Source organism: Apteryx rowi, unplaced genomic scaffold, assembly GCF_003343035.1.
Source record: "Apteryx rowi isolate R43461 unplaced genomic scaffold, aptRow1 scaffold_119, whole genome shotgun sequence".
Classification (NCBI taxonomy): domain Eukaryota; kingdom Metazoa; phylum Chordata; class Aves; order Apterygiformes; family Apterygidae; genus Apteryx; species Apteryx rowi.
In genome coordinates, this window is record NW_020447408.1 from 1,632,857 (window position 1) to 1,651,954 (window position 19,098).

Sequence of the window (19,098 nt, forward strand, 5' to 3'; positions counted from 1 at the left end):
AGCTCCTATCCCAGCACTGATCGCACACAAGGTTGTTTAGCCTGCGGGATCTGAGCTGAATCAATCTGAGGAGATGCAGATGAGGGCTGATCTACAACGCAGTGAAAGGATGAAAAATTTTCTGTTACAAAATGTGTGCATACCATGACCTAGAAGCAAAACTAAAATTCCCTGGAAATCACAGTCCTTTGTGTTGCTAAGTTCTTCTTAGATGACCAATACAAAGGGGCTCCAGAGCATCGATAGATGCTCCCTGAGCTTCTTTGTGAGCTCTGTAGAGCAGCAGGTCAGAAGCCCTCATGGCTGGAACCATTCTCCTGATCTTCTTGCCCAGGATTCTACAGGATCAGATTATGGTTTATAGCAAAACAGGCTGAAGAGACATCCTGACAGCTGTAGTGAGGCGAACTGTTGAAAGAACTTGTGTGGCCAGGCAGCACAACGACATAAGGCTGCTGCTCTGAACAGAAGAGACCTGCATGGACCCAGATGTCTGGACTCYGGCTTGGGAACCCAGCCTATGATCCGGACTCCTTGCCTGGAGTTAACCTTTTTATATGCAACTTCAGCATTTTTGACAGAAAAAAAGAGAGGGGGGGAAAAAAATCCATGCTGCCTGGTCCTTATTTTGGAGCCAATTCCTAACGTGGGAATCACACTATKGCAGACACAATGGCAGTGCTGGGCTTTGTGCTCGGGATATTCTCATGGGGGCAAGACAGGCACAGTGTGAATGCCCTTAGGTAAAACGTGGTGCCCCAGGGGAGGGCCTGGCAGATGCGATACCCCAAACCGCAGTGTCTGTTTGCTAAGAAACCTGCAAACGGCTCAGCCTCACGCAGTCAATGGCCCATAAAGGTCAGCTACACGTCCTATGTCCTACGTCTGCTTTGTTCCTCCTTTTTCTCCCCCAGTTCATTGAAGTCGTCTCTAAGGCTGCGCACCCCTGCTGAAACTGCCGGGCTGGCAAAATTGCGCTCAGCAGGACTGTTTGCTAGAGAGGGAAGCCGATGCCTGCAGCTCGTCTTGGGAGGAAGGCAGGCGTGGGGTCATCCTGCTCTGACTGGGAACAAGTCTTGGATGACGTGAGTTTCCTTATTGCCTAGTCTGTGTATTTTATGGTAAAAGACACAAGCTTCTGTTCCTCTTACAACACCGTGACCAGAATGGGACGGGTTACACATTCTTCATGGTATTGGCACATCGCTGGGGAAATACTATTACAAAAGGGAAAAAGTACTGTGCTGCTGCAACAGCCCAGCTCAGCAGGACAAGGGCAGAAGGGAAAGAAAAGTAGGTGCTGAGAGCAGGGTGTGTGGGGATCGTGGACTACGTCTGCTGCCTTGGTTATGTCGCAAGCTCTCGCACATCAGGGACTCTTCTGGGGGAGGAGACATAGCTAGGAAATCCAGGTCAAATTTGGGCAGGCTCTTTCCGCCTTGTCCTTCTGCAGTAATCCACATTTGTGGGTTACCCACATTTCCTATCCAGGAACTGATTCTCAGCGGCCTGTAGCAACCTGCAAGAGAACATCTCAGACCAAAGTACAAACACGACAAGATTCATAAGCTCAACTGCCAACTCTCCACAGCTCTACAGAGGCAACCATGGGACAGTCACTCTAGCTTTCTTGGTCAGTGTCTCTGAAAGAAACAAACTCATTTCGTAAGCACTGATGAAGTTCATCAACAGGATTTACAGAACATGGTGATGACTATGCCCATCAAGTCTGACTCGTAAAACACGGGCCAGAAGAATGCGAGAGCGCTACAGCAGGCGAAGCTCAATGGACACTTGTCAGGATAGGGAGCACCCTGCAAGGGTTCCCCAAGAACTACTGCTGAATAAGTTTTATTCAACATCTTCATCTATGACCTTTGGAAAAGAGTGAATAATGATAAGTTGTGGATGACAGTAAGATCTTTTGGGTAGTCAAATACCATGCTGCTAGTGAGGAACTCCAGAAGGACCTCATAAAGTTGAGGTTGGACAAAAAGGTTGCAGATGAGCTTTTATGGAGATAAATGTAAAGCAATGCATCTAGGGAAAAATAATATAAAGCAGGCCTATACAGTGTTCAATGCAGAACTGGCAGTTACAATGCAGGAAAGAGATCTTAGAGTCTCCATTGATAATTACCCGGAATTATCAGTACAGAGGGCAGCAACAGCCAAAAAGGCCAACAAAACGTTAGGCATCATCAAGAAAGGTGTGGAGAACAATAGAGACGGTATGATTTGGGAGCCACATAGAACTTTGATATACTTGTATCTTGAGTACTGCGTGCAGTTCTGATCTTCGCATCTCAAGAAGAACACAGCGTAGTTAAAGAAAGTTCATGTAGCTACTGCATTATGAAGAGAGACTAAAAAGGCTGGGACTCTTCAGTTTGGAAATTTTGGCTGAGGGAGACATGATCAAGATTCACAGAGTCATGAAGCTTGTGAATAAACTAAATGTGTGACTGTTATTGACCCAACCCCACAAGAGTAGGCTTAGTGGACACTCAGTGAGCCCAGTAGGGGACTGATTTGAAACAAGTAATAGAAAGCATTTCTTCACACCGCAAACAGTGAACTTTTGGAACTTGCTGCCACAGTAGGCTGTAGAGACAAGCAATAACAACGGGTTCAGAAAGGTTTAGGCTAATAGCTCCCCAAATGGATATTAAAAGGATTCATCAGGGATGTACCTTCCAACATCCCTAATCCAGCTTCTCTGAATGCTGGGGGAACATGAGGCAAATGGACTGCAGAAAGCACTCAGGTTCACAYGCTCTTCCTTAATAACATCCCCTTTCACAGCTGTTGAAAACAGAACAGTGGCTAGGCAGACCAATGGTCTGATCCAGTAAGGCATTTCTCACGCTCTTCGAGTGATATATATATAAGGCCAGTTGCATAAACTGACATGTGCAGGCAGTGCAAGAAGAGTATAAAATGTGATCAGAAGTTCAATCTTACCAACAGAGCATGACACTTCCACCGAGCAGGGCTTTGCTTCCGTGGAACAGAAACAGCCTTTTTATTTTTTACAAGTTTTTACACTGCTCTTAAAAGTCATACAAACTCCTCTGAGCTACTCAAAGTGAGACCATAATTGTAGAGAGCTGTCGTCAATAAAAATAAAAGTGATATTTTTAATTGCTGCCACTTTTACCAACACTAGAATTGACTGCAGAGCTGAGAGAGCACATTCAACAGCTTGAGGGAAGACAGCTGTTTGAACACTGTCATTCCTTTGTGCAAACACAGTTTAGAAAGGGAAATCATTTTGTATTAAGTGCTTTCCTCTTCCTAAAGGGTAATGAGTCCTTGGGATGGACAAACTAGTTGCTTTGATGTTAAAACCTGAAGGAATAACGTTCAAATGTGCCTGCAACTGGATCAAAAGTGATTGTTTTAGTGGAACAAAGCACCTCATTTTTCCTAAAATCTAAAGCCAAGTTAGAATTTAGAACAGAGGCCAATGGTCAGTGGTTTCCATGATACAAAAGCCATACTCAAAGATGTTTCCTTCCATTTTAGGAAACCTGGAAACATCTACCTACCACACCATTTTTCAAACGCACAAGGCCCCAAAGACTACGTTTCAGAAGTGTCTGACCCCTGTAACCTGAGATTGGCTAGCATTGGTTCAGTGCCCATGCCGGTACCTCTAGAGCGGTCAGACTGTCAGAAACAGCCGCGTTCAGAGTTCCTACACACAAAGCCCTTACTCAGAAGTGCTTTAAGAGTCAGCCCTAAAATTACAGTGCCGCATACTATTCATTTCACTGCTTGCAGTCTTTCCCACAGGCTCATTCAAAGATCAGACCCATTCTGAGACTGTTGCATTATGGATTTGTTAAAACAAACAAAAACCAAACAAAAACCAAACAAAAACCAAACAAAAACCAAACAAAACAACCCCCCAGTCCTGCTGCTGTCTCTCATGGGAGGTAATGGCCCTCTCCTGTGTGCAAGTCAGAGCCAGCTCCTGATACAGGAGATCACGCCTGAAAAGCTAAGAATAGTCACGAAACAAAAACCAAACAAAACAACCCCCCAGTCCTGCTGCTGTCTCTCATGGGAGGTAATGGCCCTCTCCTGTGTGCAAGTCAGAGCCAGCTCCTGATACAGGAGATCACGCCTGAAAAGCTAAGAATAGTCACGACACAAGTCAGAGCAGAAGCAGTAGCTAACCGGCCCCCTCACCTGGCTCAGCGGCGAGGGAGCAAGGGGCCGCAGAGAGCCGGGGCCGTGCCGGCCGCCCCGGGGCCGTGCCGCTGCAGCGGTGGGGCAGGCTGCCCTGCAGCCCCCTGGGCCGCGGGGACTCTGCAGCCAGGCTTGCAATTCATTTGAAAAACGCGAAGCCGCTGGAAATGGCAAAGGGCTCCCGGGAGAAACGCGCACCAGAGCTCGCAGATGGCACTGCTGCGGCTCGGAGCTCTCCGCAGACACTGTCACAACCCAGGGAAGGAAATAGGAAAATACCCCCCACAAAATACCCCCCCAACACCATTACAGGCAGGGGACTGTACGGCATGCAAGGTCAGCAGCAAAGCCTGGATTATGGAGGGATTCATCTAAACCACAGTCCTGGCAGTACCGTGCATGAGAAAGCAAAGCCTTCTGCTCGGAGGGCTTCAGTCTTGGCTGATCAGTTTAGAGTCAGCGAGAACTCGCATAGAAAATCACGGTACAAACAGAGCTCCTGAAGCCTCTTGCTCACCTCTCACCTCCACCCTGCACAACGCAGCCAGAGCTCTTCGGCAAGGCTGCGGCAGGGAGACGCGCCCATGAGAAACAGAGAAACGACGCTGCCCTTCCTCCTCTCAGGCCCTGCTAATTCACCGAAGTTCAAAAGCCGTCTTTCACCCGGCCCGTGAAACAATTTAAACACCACTAAATATGCTTGCGGACACAGCTTTTAGCAGTCACTGGCAGCACTGCAGCCCACCAGGAAAGGCAGAAGAAGACCGGTCTCACCTGCTGCACTCCCCCTTCCTGAGATCACTCTGCTGGCTTCAAGTCGGTCAAAGTTTCTTCTCTACTTCGCTCCTCAATTGCGGTGCACTGCCACTGAGAGCTTGCTAAATTGCTCTGTCTTAGGGGTGGCTGCATTTCTCTGGGATGCTTTATCCATCCTATCACACTCTAGGATTCTTCTGGATTAAAATCATAAGAAATCTGAGCCCATAATCATTATTCAAAATGCATAAAGCACCATTTCCTTCCCCTGCTCTCTCCCTACACCCTCCACAGCTTCATGACAATTTTGCTCGCACTCTGGCTGCAATCAGACCATTTTAAAGACCCATCTGAAATGCGTCAGCTTCTTCACAAAAAAAAAAAAGAAAAAAATCCAGTAAATTTCAGTCATCTGCTCTTTTTTGCACAGTTTCCTGGAACTTCTCCACTGCGAACAAGCATGAAAGCACACTGTAAGACAGCTACATTTACTGCGAGGGAAACTGTTAACCAGCCACGGAGAAAGGGAGGAAACTGTGGTACTTTACAGGTAGCACAGAGGCTGGGCAGAATATGATCAAACTAGTGACACTCGCCCTTTGATAAACACACTGAATCCTTGATTCCTGAAGAAGTCGGAGGATTCCTGAAGAAGTCGGAGGATGTGGACATTTCCACCGTGGCAAATCTACTGACAGCTTTCAGACAGAGGCATGATACGATGTCCCACAACCACCTAACAACCCACCTGGAAAGCTGCATTTAAACCACTTCCCCGGTGTACAAATAGCGGCTGTACGGTAGCCGCGATGACTTGGGGTGTAAGGGAGAGGTAGCAAAGATACTACCTCTTCTCACAAACTTGGCTTCCTTTAAAGGATATGGAGGATTTCGCATTTCTAACATCACCAGAAACAAACTAAGAAAACATTTTCTGTGTTTAGAAGTTTCTGGGGACAGACGTTTCCACGTTTCCGGGTTGCTGTACAGTCAAGCGTTACCATGCCCTTGCCAAGGTCAGTGCGAAAGACCGTGATATGAGCGTAATGCAGTTCCAACCAGCTGCAGGCAACAGGTACCCACCTATAAACTGGGGCTGGATTTCAGATTCATCCTGCTTCTTTACCAATATCTAGACATGAAAACAATTCCTCCCTCACTACTGTCAGTGACTCCTAAAACACAGCAACCGCCCAGCACCGATCGGCACGGGAACACTGCTGACACACTCCTGACATCTGCTACCAGGACAAACACTGTACCTTGAAGGAAACTCACCATCGGCTGTTCAAGCTGGAATGAAGCAGCGAAGCCCCGTAAGACGTGACCATGACCAAGTTCCTAAGCTTTGGGCAGGCTTTTACTTGGTCAAAATGTCTCTTCTGCTATCTGTGTGCTTGTATGAGCGTGTATTGCTCCTAAGTGATGTAAACAGAAAGGCATGCGGAGCAGTGGGCGATATGTAAATTCAGCTGGAAAATCCCACAGCTCAGCCAATCCCCGTGCTGCCTTGCAACTTTGCCCTGGTCACTCTCAGACTAAGAGATTTAGTCTAGTTTTTTTAAAAAAAAACACTCTTAGCACACATGGATTTATTCCCCTGACCACAGAAATATGCAGGGACAGGACTGGCCATCACTCACTTGAAAGGGAGTTTGAGTTTCTCACCCTCTTTAGATAGTTCCCAAACTATTCATGATATCCAGCAGCCCAATAAACAGCAACTCACTCTGTTTGTAGGGACAATCCAGGGAAATTTAGTTAACTAAGAATTGCCACAAACAGAAAGAGCATTCCCGGGCCAGCGAGCAGGGCTTGCCTGAAGGACAGGCATCGAAGGTGGGGGACTTCCACTGCGGGGACACCTGCTCCACACAGGAGAACAGCTTGCTCCCAAGGCTGAAGCTTTCCCAGGAGCAGGGCACTGCACGGCCCCGTCCCCCAGTACGCTTCCCACATCTTTTACACCTCACTCTTAAAAGCAGTGACATAACTCGGCCAAAGCTCAGAACTCAGGCGGCGCTAAAGGCAAAGAGCGGGCAGTTTGTAAATGGTGATGTTGGGAYGCCACTGTCCTGGGCTCCCAGGGGCGTTGCTAAACTTGAAAGAGTGGCAGCACGTATCCCGTGTTCACTGGGATCAAAGTCGGAACAAGGATCAGGCCCATCTCCTCCCTTGCCCCAGCAGCTGCTACATCCTCCTGACCCAACACCATGAGTAAGGGGACGTGCCCAGTGTGTGCCTGACCATGCCCACAGCAAAGGAGAACAGCYGGGGAAGGGAAGAAGAACAGCAAAAAACAGGAAGAGTTCTGAAAGACTGAACTTGTCCACACAATCTAAGCATTTAGGTAGCAAAGCCAGGCAGGATTTTCTCTCAAGTGCCTTTCTCCTGGCTCAGATGTTCTTGACCGACACAATCTGAAAGGCAGGTACGATCACACAGTAAGGAGCACCATCGTCATGGCTAGAGGGGGCTAGCAAGATCCCTTCTAATAGGCAGATGTTCAGCCCATGAGGTGACTAACCACTGAATGCAAACTGAAGCCATCTGAAGCTGCAAAATATTCAGGATCAACCCCAAATAAGGCACAGTCACTTCTGCTGCAGTTGATGACAGGGTGGAGCAGGCAGAAACACGGTCACACTGGACTCAACAACTTCCCTGAGCCCAAGGCCCTGCTTACAGCCCTAGCTGGGCTGTTGTTTGGGGACCCCCAGGAAGGGAAAGGTTGACAGCAGAAGGGTTTCAGCCAGGTGACAAACTCACTTGTGTGGCTTCATGAGTGGCTTGAGACCATGGAAGGCTGCACTGCCACAGAAAAGGGCAGTTGTGCGCCCAGCCCCTCTCACCACACCTTCTTGCTACCACCCTCATGCTGGCAAAGCTGCTGGTATCACCAGGTGATCCCATGGGTCAGGAAACCAAACTGCCCGAAGACAAAAGGTTGGAGGTTCTTTTGTTGGGTTCAGTCAACTTAACTTCATCACGAAAATTCATATTTGRGTGTTATCTGTGAAGCTGTTTGCATTCCCTGACCGAATACTCTGGTCACTCCATTTGACCTGGGTTGCCCACTGCTGCTTGGTAAAATTTAACCTCCCTCACGTAAAGCATTCCTTTCTGCAGGGCAGTTTCACCTGCAAGTGATCTCTTGCTGCACGAGGTAGTGCTCACCACTGAACAAAACAGCAAAGCTGGAGCTTTCTGTATCGTCCTRGCTGGATTTACTATGGCCTTTTTCAGCCTTACTCGAGACAGCAGCGCCCAGGGTGCAGGGCACCCCAGGATTTGAAGAAGGACCTGGTGGACTGTGGATCAGTTCCTTGATCCTATGGTTTTCTCCATGACCCTTAGCAAATCCCCACAACTCTCTGACCCTCCATGCCCCAGGTGTGCAACGAGGACAGCACTGTCTGTTCTCTTGCCAGTGTTGACTGTCAGCTCTTCGGGCTCTTGTTTATTAGACATCTGTACGCGACTTAACACAATGCAGCACCAATTTCTGGTAGTGCCTCCAGCGTTATTGCCTTGCAATAGCAGAAAACACTGATTTATTTTAGCAGTGGCAAATGGATGCCTGTAAAACAGATGGTAGGAGATCCCTGCCCAAGAGCTTCAACTGCAAGGAGCGTGAGAAGGAGGCTAAGCAAACCCAACACTCAGGTGGCGAGAAGTGGAAAAGGCCTGACACCTCTCCACAGAGGGCTTCGTCACCCCCGAACCACTTCCTCCCTTCACACAGCTCCCAGGGAGCCAGGTAAAGGGACACTGCCACAGAAATAGCCGACTTTCCCGTGCTGTTTTCTCTCAGCAAGGGCATTCTGGAACCATCCTTCACTCGTACAGCCCTCTCCTCTACAAACAGACCAAACRGTCACTACAGCTCTAAGCAAGAATCACTGCCTCCACTGACAGACAGATGCTTGAAGCCAAAATACAACAGCCATTTAATGGGAACACTAACCACTTAGGACAGGGTGAAAAGAATATATCATCACCTTAAAACTGCACAAGAACTCAAAGGAGACAAATTAAATTACTTGGGATGAAACAAAGTGTTCGGCAACATTTTCAAAGTTGAAAAAACACAGTGCTATGCCAGAGTTCTTCACAACACAGTTACCTCCCATAAAGAGCTACAATAACCTGGACCTTGCTTCCTACATATATGTCAAATTCTGCTGACTTATGTACCAAGCGTTCTTCCCATGCTCATCCACCCCCAGCAGACAGTCTGTCCGAGCCATCGTCTTTGATAGCACCTTACCTCAAAAGCAAGTTGAGCTGAAAGAAGGTTCACGCTTTTGGGTTTCACGCAACGCAACAGGATCATTAGGTCAAAACCATGGATCAAATAGGAGAAAAGTGTTTGACAGCAAGTCTGTAAGAGGAACAGTAGCTGCAAGCTGGCAGGAGAAGAAGGCAGAAGTAAAGAGGATGTTTGAGATGAAAGGACGATAGCACGAATTTACTGTCCGCTCTGAGCGGAGATGCGTAATCGTCATGGGGCAGTTACAGAAACCGACCACCAAATGTCCTATATTGCATAAGCTGCGGATCCAAAGCACGAGGAAGCGAGGTTACTCGGAGATCAAGACAGAAACACGAGCAACACGTGCCACATGGCTGACAAGTGGCAGAACAGACAGCGACAAAACTGAACGTGCCCCGCGACCAGGTGAATCAAAGAGCCCGCAGCGAAGGGAAGGCGGCCTCGCTGAGGGAAGCAAGAGCCGGGCAGGACTGACGGCGCAGCGCGCCAGCTCCCCTGAGCGTTAGGGAGATCACAGACACCTACGCCGAGTTACAAAAAGAAAATCCAGGGAAGGGGGAGGAAGAAAGCACGGCGGTGCTGCCAGGCGGGCTGCAGCTCCCCGCTGCCCCCGGGGCTCCGGTCAGCCCGGGGGAGCCGCCACGGCGCCTCCCGGAGCGGGGGCAACCGCCGACCCCGCCGCCGCCTCCGCCGAGCGCCCCCGGCCCAGCGCCCCCGGCCCGGCTCCCCTCAGGGAGCTCCCCTCGGCCCCGGCCTGGTCCGGCTGCCCTCAGCCCCCCGGGGGTCCCCTCGGCCCCGGCCCCCCCCCAGCCCGGCCCGGCCCCGCTCGCACCTGGTAGCGGCGGCGGCCGGAGCGCCGGTGCCCGGTCCCGGCACATCGCGGCCCCGGCCTGCTCCCCGCTCCGCTACGGGCTCAGCTGCCTGCCCGGGCCGGAAGCCCCGCGCCCCGCGCTCCTCGGGACTTGTAGTCCTGCCCTCCAGCCTTCCGCCGGCTCCTGACGAGCCTTGGTGACGTTAGGACTACAATTCCCAGAAGCCCTCGCCGCCCCGCGCTGGTTGGCGCGTCTCCGGTCAGTCTATGCTACAACCACTGTTGCTACTGGCCTCGCTCTTCCTCCTCCAGGGGGCCAATCGGAAGGCGGAAGAGCACCACCTCGGGCCACGCTACGCCGCGCGGCGCCATTGGAGCGAGGGCGCAGCAGCGACCAATGAGCGCCGGGAGAGGTGGGGTGGCGATCACCCCAACTGCTCGCGATTGGCTGTGCCTGCAGGGAGGCTGCCCAATGGCGACGCGGGGGGGGAGCCTATAAAGGCTCCAGCGAGAGCACGCGCTGGCCTTTCCAATGGCGAGGTGAGAAAGATGCGGGCGGTGCGGGCGAGGGGCGGGAGCGGGACCGGGGCGAGCCGGTGATGATCACTGACCTTCTGACACCTCGTCTGAGGGCGGCGGGCGGCCGCGGCCCCTGCTGACGCTCCGCGGCTGAGGCTCGAGGGAGCCGCGGCGGGGCCGGCCGGGCAGCGCGGCCCGCTCTCACCGCGCGGCCTTCTCTCTCCTCAGGGCGCGGCGGGAACCGGCTCGGACCGGCGGGCGCCGCCCGCGGGCGGCCCGAGGGACGGCGAGGCGGGAGCGGAGAGCGGCGCAGCGCGGGGCGGCCGGGGCTGGCGCCGGCTCCCCTCCGGGCCCTACCTGAGCCCGGGCAGCGGCGACGACTCGTTCATAGAGTTGAGCTGGTAAAACGCGGTATTTTCGGCCCGTCTCGAGCTCACAACGCTGGGAAGCGGTACTGAAGCACACGCGGGGGGACTGTTCGCCTGTAAGTTACTTCAGGGAAGTTACAGCTGTAGGGAAAGCCCGAGTGGATTTCAGGACAAATGAAAGCGGGAAGCTGTGGCTGGAATAACTACTTCGTGGCCTTAAAATACTTGTTATTCTATGCGTAGCGTAGGCTGGGAGCTCCGGAGCAGAACAAGTGATGCAGATCTGCATACAGCTTAAAAATACACTGGGCAAAAAGAGGGTTTCCTCTAGGGTTGCTGTATCAAGCAGTGAGCTGCTGGTTTTGATCCTGTACAGTTTGGGGCTCAGGGCAGTTTCTAAACACAAAGAAGTAGCTGCAAAACTGCCCAAAATACAAGCAGTCAAAAGCAATTGTTGTCAATGAGCGAGTGGCTTAAGGCAAAAGGAATGGCAGGTAGGGGATGCAAAAATGTGCGTAAGTGAAAGAATTCATAGGCAGCAGTTTTCACAGTGTGTGTGGACACTAGTACTAGACTGTTGTGTGGATACTTCTAATCCATATCTGGGAGTCCTTGGTACTAACCAGCTGCTTTGGGACTATTATGAGCTGCTCAGGTACTGTTTTTTCCCAGTTGTTTGCTGCTGTGTTTCTAATTTGGCTTCTGTATAAGGCTAATTTTACAGCTTTAAGTTTTAATAAAGTTTTCAATAAAGTTGTTTTGCTAARCTTTATTTTTGTTCTTCATAAATCCCATGGGTGGCATGTAAAACCTCAGACCAGCTCTGAGCCTTGAATTTGGGTACCTAGCAGACCATTTCTACTATTCCTACTTAATTTTAGAGAACCAGAACATTTTAAAATGTGCACTACAGCTTAACCCTAGTCTGTGTTCATTTAATTCTGACTGGTTGCATTGGAGCAGCTGAACCCATACTGGTAATGGAAGAAGTTAGTCTAGAGAGGTTCAAGAATGAGCTGAACTGTTTGATTCAGTAATACAGGTGTGTATGTGAGATACAGAATAATCAAAATTCCACTGTAGCCACAAAGGTTATTAAAAAATTTTATTAACAGGAATGAAACAAAAGCTGTAAACAAGAGCCAGCAAAAACTAGAAGTGCTTGTAATGCTGAGTCCTTAGGCTTCTTTGAATGTACTAGCAATTCTTCATCACTTGGTGGCAGTAAAGGCCCATGTAAAAAAGATGACAGAAAACAGTCTGAAGAGGGATTTAAAGGCAAGGTTAGTATGCAGGCATTACGAGACAAGTAGCATACAGGGAACTAGTTGGGTAGCGGTGGGTGTTGAGTGTCACTTAAAGTTAGGTGCATCATTGGGAAATGACACAAATACAGTTGGGATGTTTCTGCTGTATTAAAGTTAGCTCCCAACAGGCATATTTAAAGCCCTTCAAAGGGTGGCATTTAAATCTTTCCTATTTAGATACGTTTTTTAATTGGTTTTGCTCCCACACTCAAGAAGGAAGGTAAAAGTTGTCAGCTTTTTCTTCAAGATGGCAAGATGCAAGGCTTCTGCCCTGCTAGAAAAAGGAAAGGCAACAACTCTGATAGAAGTGGAGTATCAGAAGCATACTGCTGATTCTTCTTCCCTTCCAGTAGACTACCTGTAGCTTTCAGGGTAGCGACTGGCACCTTAGGAGAAGAGCTGCCGTTACACTGCTAGGTTAATTCTCAAAATAAGGTGCTGAAGGCAGATTTGGGGAACAGATCCATGGTATTTGAACTGCTCGACTCCTCTCCTGTGCATCTCTGCTGGGCTGGCCCTTGCACAGCTGTGTAAGCTGTGATACCAAAAATACTGGTACTTTGTAAGGCCAGGGCTTACAGAAAATTCCACTCATCGTGGGKTTTTTTTAACTGCAGCCAGCAAGCTTATGTTAAACAGCCCAGGAAGAGAATGGAGGTGGTTGTAAGATAAGCAGCTTCATGTAAGAGATGCTAATTAAGTAGCAGATACAGGAGCACAGCAAAGCTTACCAAAGCAGCATGAAACAGTTTTACCCAGATTACTGCTCACTTCTCAGTGGTGCTCAATTAACTTGCAGATCGTTCCCTGTGTTGCAAAGTGCAAACAATTTTTAAGAGAGAAATTGTAGGCTAATGTAAAGCAGGCATGACCACTTTTCAGTGTGGGTGAATCTGAAGAGAGTTCTGCCATTTCACTGGATGTCTTCACTGCGGGATGGATGGATGGATTTTCTGCTCTCTGGTAAGAGCAGCTATGCAAATGCTGGCTGTCCCCTGGGATCTTCTGCAGGGGACACAGTGGCTCTTAGCATCTGAATGTGATCTCCCTGGTTAATGCCACAAAGGCCACCTGCCTGCCTGTTGAAGGTGCTGCAGCACTTGCTCTTCACTGGTCCTTGCTGTGGCCTTGGGTAATTGTTGGGGGAAAGAGTAAATGAGGCCTCGATAATGTGAAACTTGAGGAGGCCTGACCGCTGTTTCCCCAAAGTCTATACTCGGTGCTGCCAGTAGGGAGCAGGCACTGTCCAATAATACACGCCTGTATAGTCCTGCTATGCTAGCACATGCAGCAAGGATCTGCTCTAGACTGTTCACTGTGAATAATTCCTGCAGGAACAGCCTTTCAACCGATAATCTCCTAAACTTTTGGAAGAACTGCTGCTTAGAGCTTCATCCACACTTTTAAATCAAAAAATGAAAAGATGTGCCTCTCTGTAAAAGCTATTTAAGAAAAAGTGCTGTGTTCTGAGTAGTATATTTTAGGACCCTTTCTCATACTGTTACCGTGCTGGACTTGCCTGAAAGAGCAGCTGTAAGTACCAGTTCTTTGTGCACTGCTCATTTTAACACAGCTGATGGAGGAAAAGTGCAACTCTGAGGACTCCTTTGCCTCATTGCCCGCCTGAATCCTGCGTGCCTCAAGCATGCAGCAGCTGCAGAGGGACTTTCCTGCGCTTAAAGAATGCAGGGTTGTAGCTCAAGCAAACACCCCAGGCAAGGCAGGGGGCAAGTATGTCTGAACTAACTGCTGATGAAGCCAACGCTTTGCTGGCATCTGGAAAGGGTCAATGGTTGATTTATTGTGTAGTGGACCATTTAAGGCAGTGCAGGGAGGTTCGATGGAACGGGYACCTGGATGTCATGCATGTGGAATCTGCAAATACCTGCAGCTTGAGAAAATTGCCAATGGCCAAACGTTTCATCCAAATTCACATTTATACTTAGAAGAGCAGTTGAAAGTGCCAAATGCCTAGCACAGAAATAAGGGGTGAGGATTCCACCAGAGTGCTGGCACAAGATTCTTAAACCTGTACAATCAATGCCTAGAGCATTCTCCTCCGCTTTCTTCAGTTAAAAGAACGAGCTATCCCAAGAGAACCCTGAAGATAACAAAGCAGTGTTGCAATCTAAAAATGCTATCACACTTACATTAAGGTATTCAGAATAAGCTGCAATACATTAGATTTCTTCTCAATTGAAATACTAGAAACTGCAGTAATGGAGAACCAATGCCTTTATCAAACAGATAGATAAACAGTTAGGAATTCTCTGTACAACAGATATGTTTGCAGGAGCTTACTCAAACAGACATCTAAGCTCTGCACAGAAAGGCAGAAATCTTCATCAAGGAAGGTATGTTACAACACGTGAAGGATTGACATAAGTAAGCAATTACAAAAATGGTTGCCTTGAAAACAAAGCTTTCCTATGTGCCCCAGGCCAAGAGGGTGAATTCGCCAAGAGGTGAATTCCAGGTATACGGGAGAAGAAAACTGAATTCAGGATATTTTCTTACCCAGCTGTTTGGGGAGAAGGCATTCTCCTTGGTCACGCAACACTTAGCTTTTTACAGCACTGTATTAACATTAAAGAACTCCCACAATGCTCCTTGCCGAGTATTACCCCCATTGAGCTGGTGGGGAAACAGGTCTAATGACTGCCCGTGGCCCTGGAAGGAGTTCTGACTTACGGCGAGGCCTGAGCCTCCACAAGTCTCCTCCTGAACCTCTACAGCGAACCTGTGTCAGGAGAGCAACTACGAGCAATCCAGGAGCGGACTGGCCTGCAGCGACTGGTGTGGGAAAGGCCTGTTTCCCTGGGGGGACCCGAAGCACTCGCAGTGTGCGATGAATGCTACGGGGGCTCGGACAGCAGCGCTTGGAACGTGGCTGCAGCACGGCCAGCGTCAGGGCTGGCTGGAAAGAGCTTTTTCTGCTACTGCTTTCATTCCACATGTCTCAGCTCACCTTTTATGCAGATACAGACACAACAGACAGACATGCACACACTGTCCACGAGGAGAGAGCGCGGCACATGAACACTTGGCATGAGTCTCTGTACAAATGCACCAAGCACATTAGGATCTGCAGCAGCCCGAGCCTCTTACTTCCTTCTTCACATAGTCATGGAGCTTGAATTTGGGCTCATTGGGCAGCTTCATGGACCTGTGCTTCAGTTCCCTGCAGGAAGGGGAAACAGAGGTTACTTTTCTGCCCAACAGTGGGACTCACAATGCAAGAAGCAAACCACCCAACGAGAAGCCACCAGCACCGCCTACTTCTAAACTGCCTGGACCAGCTCTCAGTTGAACTATGATTTGGTCCAATGGTTTACTTAAATACCCACGGATGAGACATTTGGTAGTTCACGTGACATGGTTAAGTACTTTCCAGCACAGGAGCTTCAGGTGGGAGCCCAGAGAATAAAAAGGTGCATGATAATGCTAGCCTTCACCTTCAGTGGTTTTTAACTGGTTGTTCCTCAGAACTTGCTCTTGCAGCACTAGCTGATTTGAACAAAGATGTGAAGGGCACGTGAAGCGCTGTCTGATCCTTGGGTGCCTCCACGGGCGGTAATGCAGACCGCTGTGTCGGGGGTGGCTGAGCAGAGGGTTTGCCTGCCTGCAACAGCCTGTGCACTGGATAATCTGCCTGGCAGCGACTGGGGGGGACAGAGGACTTGTGCTGCTGTCACTTCCATGGGAAAGGCGTTCAGCATGGCAGGAGGACAGTTCACTTACTTTGCAATGGCTGTGAACGCTAATTCAACATTTAAGCCACTTTTTGCGCTGGTCTCCATAAAGGGCACTCCGTATTCCTGCAGGACAAGACATACGTGGCATCAGAAATGTCGCTCAATCTGTCCACAGGCACGCGAGCTCCTGGCTGCATGCAGAGCCCCAGCAAACCCAGCCAGCTCGGGGGGGGGGGGGGGGAGGGCTGCAGCAGGGCTTTCAGAAGCTGGTTTGGGAGAGAAGAGCTCTTGCTGTGGCGGGTAGGAAAAAACCCAGGGAGGTTGCAAGGGTTCACAGCTAACATGTTTATTCTACAGAGCTTCAGAAATAACTTCAGAGGACAGCGAAGTGCAAAACAGTAGTGGAAGCATAAAGGAAGACCAGCAGACAAGAAGGGAGAAGAGAGCGAGATGAATAAAAGTGAAGTGCTCCCAGATGTATTTTGGGTTAGGCTGGTCTCCAGCTAGCCACTGAGCTGGTATACTGTTCATCCCAAGTAAGAGCATGTAACAAGTGACCATTGTGGCACACAGACAACTCACATACCTTGGCTAATTTTTCTCCATCTTCCCTTTTCACCACTCTATCCTGGGCTGAATCCACCTACCAACAGTAACAACAAAGAACAATTTCAGATTATCTGGAAGGTCAGCATTAGGCGATCTCCCCGTCCCCCTGCTTCCCCTCCTCATACCCTCCCTTGCCTCCATGCTCTCTCCCAAGCACAAACATTGAATTATTTTTTAACAGGAATCTTTTCTCCCATCCATATGTCCAAAAGAGCATCCTGGATGGCTGGAGACAGGAAGCCACAGGAGGACTGTGGCTGCATTCCCTCTCCCGTTCCAGGTATTGTCCTGCAAAGGCTCCATGGTCTATTGATCAGACAACGGGAGCCCTAGGAACCCGCTTTTAACTTAGCTTTGAACAACCTGTTCTGTTGCCTCGGTCTGCTCATTAGGACGGGGCAAGTCTGCGGTTGGGGGGAAGCACCCAGCAAAGCTTTGCTAACTCATGCCCATACCAGGCTTTGGGCTCGTTGGCTGAAAGTTCAGTCCTTGCAGAGCAATGGCCTTGGATCTCCTCTCGTCCTGCCTTTCTGCCACAGCCTGCACAGCTTTTCACATCTACAGCGCAAGCTGGAAAGGCAAGGTGAGGCTGCGGGGTGCCACGTCCTGGGAGACAGCACGTCTCCGGCTCTGGGAAGGCTCACGCACACGTGAACTTCCCCGGGTTTCTGGGTGCTCGAACAGATGAGCAGGCCAGCATGTAAATCTCTGCTGCATGTGTGCTCAGATGGATTTGTGCCTCCCTATCAGGCTCATCTTCGCGGACCCGGGTGAGGCAGAAGAAAATGCTCACTTTCCTACATCAGCAAGGGGGGGAAAAACCAGCAGCACTGCAGCTACTCCTGCAAGGAGAAACCAGGAGGCTAAGTCGGGATTTGCAGGCTATGAGATCTGGATGAACACAAGAGAGATTCCTTCCATTTCAAATGCTTGGACTCAAATTCAGTATTCCCAGGAGGGATTTTGTAACGTTCTTGCCGCTCAGCTCTTGTGCACAAAGCAAGGCCATTCCGGCGGGGGGGGGGGGGGGGGGAAAGCAAGGCAGCATGCAGGACTCAAGTCAGTACGCTGCCCGGCCAGGGCCTGTGTCCGCCAGCATGCGACCTCCAGCTACCCAAGGCTCACCCTAAGGAGCTCAGGTAAACGTGGCCTGGTGGCACCCAGCAACACCATGTTCAGGGGCTCCAAGCTTCGTACTGGGGAGAGGGAAGGTGGGAGCCGCTTGGATTTCGGCAAACAGAAATGGACATAGGAGAGCGGCTCCCCCCAGACTCGGAGTTCACAAACCTGAGAGCGAGCAGCAACCCCAGGACAGACAACAGGTTTCTGCATCTTCTTGCCTATGACCTACTGCTAACTAGGAATTATGTCCCCCATGGAGCCCCAGGAAGGCCCCTCTGCAGGAAGGGCACAGTCACAGAYGGTGTCGGCAAGGCTCCCCGCTCCCAGGGGAACAGCATGCTGCTAGCTCCGCTTGGCAAATTCGTGCCACTGGCAGCAACGTGACCGCAAGGAAATGGGGCACCTTCCCAAGGGTGGCAGTGGCTCTGGAGACCTGATCCCCATAAGGGACAGGTTTCCCACCAGTGCAAACCCTTAATGCACTTCTGCAGCGTGGCTCCTGCTCCCGCTGTCGTGGGACCGTCGGGGGTCGCCCCCGCGGGAGGAAGAGGAGGCTCCAGCAAAGCCGTCAGCTCCCGCCAGGGCCTGGCTCACCTTGTTTCCCAGTAACATGAGGACCACGTCTTGCTGCGCATATTCATGAATCTCCGTCAGCCAAGCCTACGAGGGAAACAACCAGGGAGACCACACAGCGCGTTAGCAACAGCTCCGCGAGGAAGATGACGGGAGGGAAGCAGGCTGCAGCGGGGCCGGTTCCCAGGCCACCAGGAAACTTCCACGGAAATACCACCATAACCAAGCAACATGGGGGGCTCTGTACACATTTTACTTGGACAAGGGGAGGAAATAGCTGGGAGGTAGAGGCGAAATGGCAAACCCAGCTCAGAAATTCAGCTGTGCGTGGCAGGAACTGCAGGGAAGGAGCAGCCAGGTCCCACAAATCACCTGCAAGTCAGCAGTACCCTGGGGAGAGGAGCTGCTGTGTCCAAACAAGCTGTGAGCAGTTAAAAAAACAACCTCCTTTTTTTAGGATGAGAAATCCACCGCAAACCACCCAGCGGTGGCAGTGACTTGGTCCCAGAAACACCCTTTCCCAAAGGGGCCCTGCTGGCTGCAGCGCCGAGGCCGAGCCCCGAGGGACCTGCTTTTCTGAGCAAACCCGGCATCCCACTCCAGCAGCCGAACGTGTCCCGTTTTTTCAAGGATGACGGCAGCCTTTCGACCCTGCTGCACGCTCAGTCTGATCACAGGCACTTGCAGGGCTTTAACCCAAGTTCCACCCTCGGTTGGGACATTAAGACTAAGCCTGCTCAGCGCTGCTTCTCTTTGCCCGCTGCGAGGCCTGAACCCCCATCCCACGCTCTTGGAAAGCTTTGTTATTGGGGAAAATCACCATCRTAACAGCAGAACAAGAAAATCCCCACGCCACAAGCGAGGGC

General features: G+C 50.4%; 2 protein-coding genes and 1 non-coding gene across 8 annotated transcripts in view; 1 reads left to right on the forward strand and 2 right to left on the reverse strand.

The window, feature by feature from the left end:
• The window catches only part of TRAF7 (TNF receptor associated factor 7), a 37,916-nt gene extending 27,756 nt beyond the window's left edge, over window positions 1-10,160 (reverse strand). For 2 of the 6 annotated variants that reach the window (XM_026085723.1, XM_026085687.1), the window contains exon 1: window positions 10,061-10,159. The gene's annotated coding sequence lies outside the window, so the exon portion shown is untranslated. Of the gene's footprint in view, window positions 1-9,222; window positions 9,336-10,060 lie in introns of those variants that run through there. The other 4 variants (XM_026085734.1, XM_026085704.1, XM_026085713.1 and 1 more) reach the window with 3 other exon arrangements.
• A 470-nt stretch (window positions 10,161-10,630) lies between these two features.
• LOC112975853 lies at window positions 10,631-10,717 on the forward strand. The gene has a single exon (XR_003256801.1). It is a non-coding gene; the product is annotated as a small nucleolar RNA SNORD60 (small nucleolar RNA).
• Window positions 10,718-14,495: 3,778 nt separating this feature from the next.
• Window positions 14,496-19,098, reverse strand: part of RAB26 (RAB26, member RAS oncogene family) — a 39,135-nt gene continuing 34,532 nt past the window's right edge. Inside the window, exons 6-9 of the mRNA XM_026085756.1 lie at window positions 18,254-18,319; window positions 16,515-16,571; window positions 15,975-16,051; window positions 14,496-15,414 (exon numbers count right to left, since the gene is read on the reverse strand). Coding sequence (XP_025941541.1) covers window positions 15,312-15,414; window positions 15,975-16,051; window positions 16,515-16,571; window positions 18,254-18,319 — 303 coding nt within the window. The 3' untranslated portion in view covers window positions 14,496-15,311. The remainder of the gene's footprint in view (window positions 15,415-15,974; window positions 16,052-16,514; window positions 16,572-18,253; window positions 18,320-19,098) is intronic.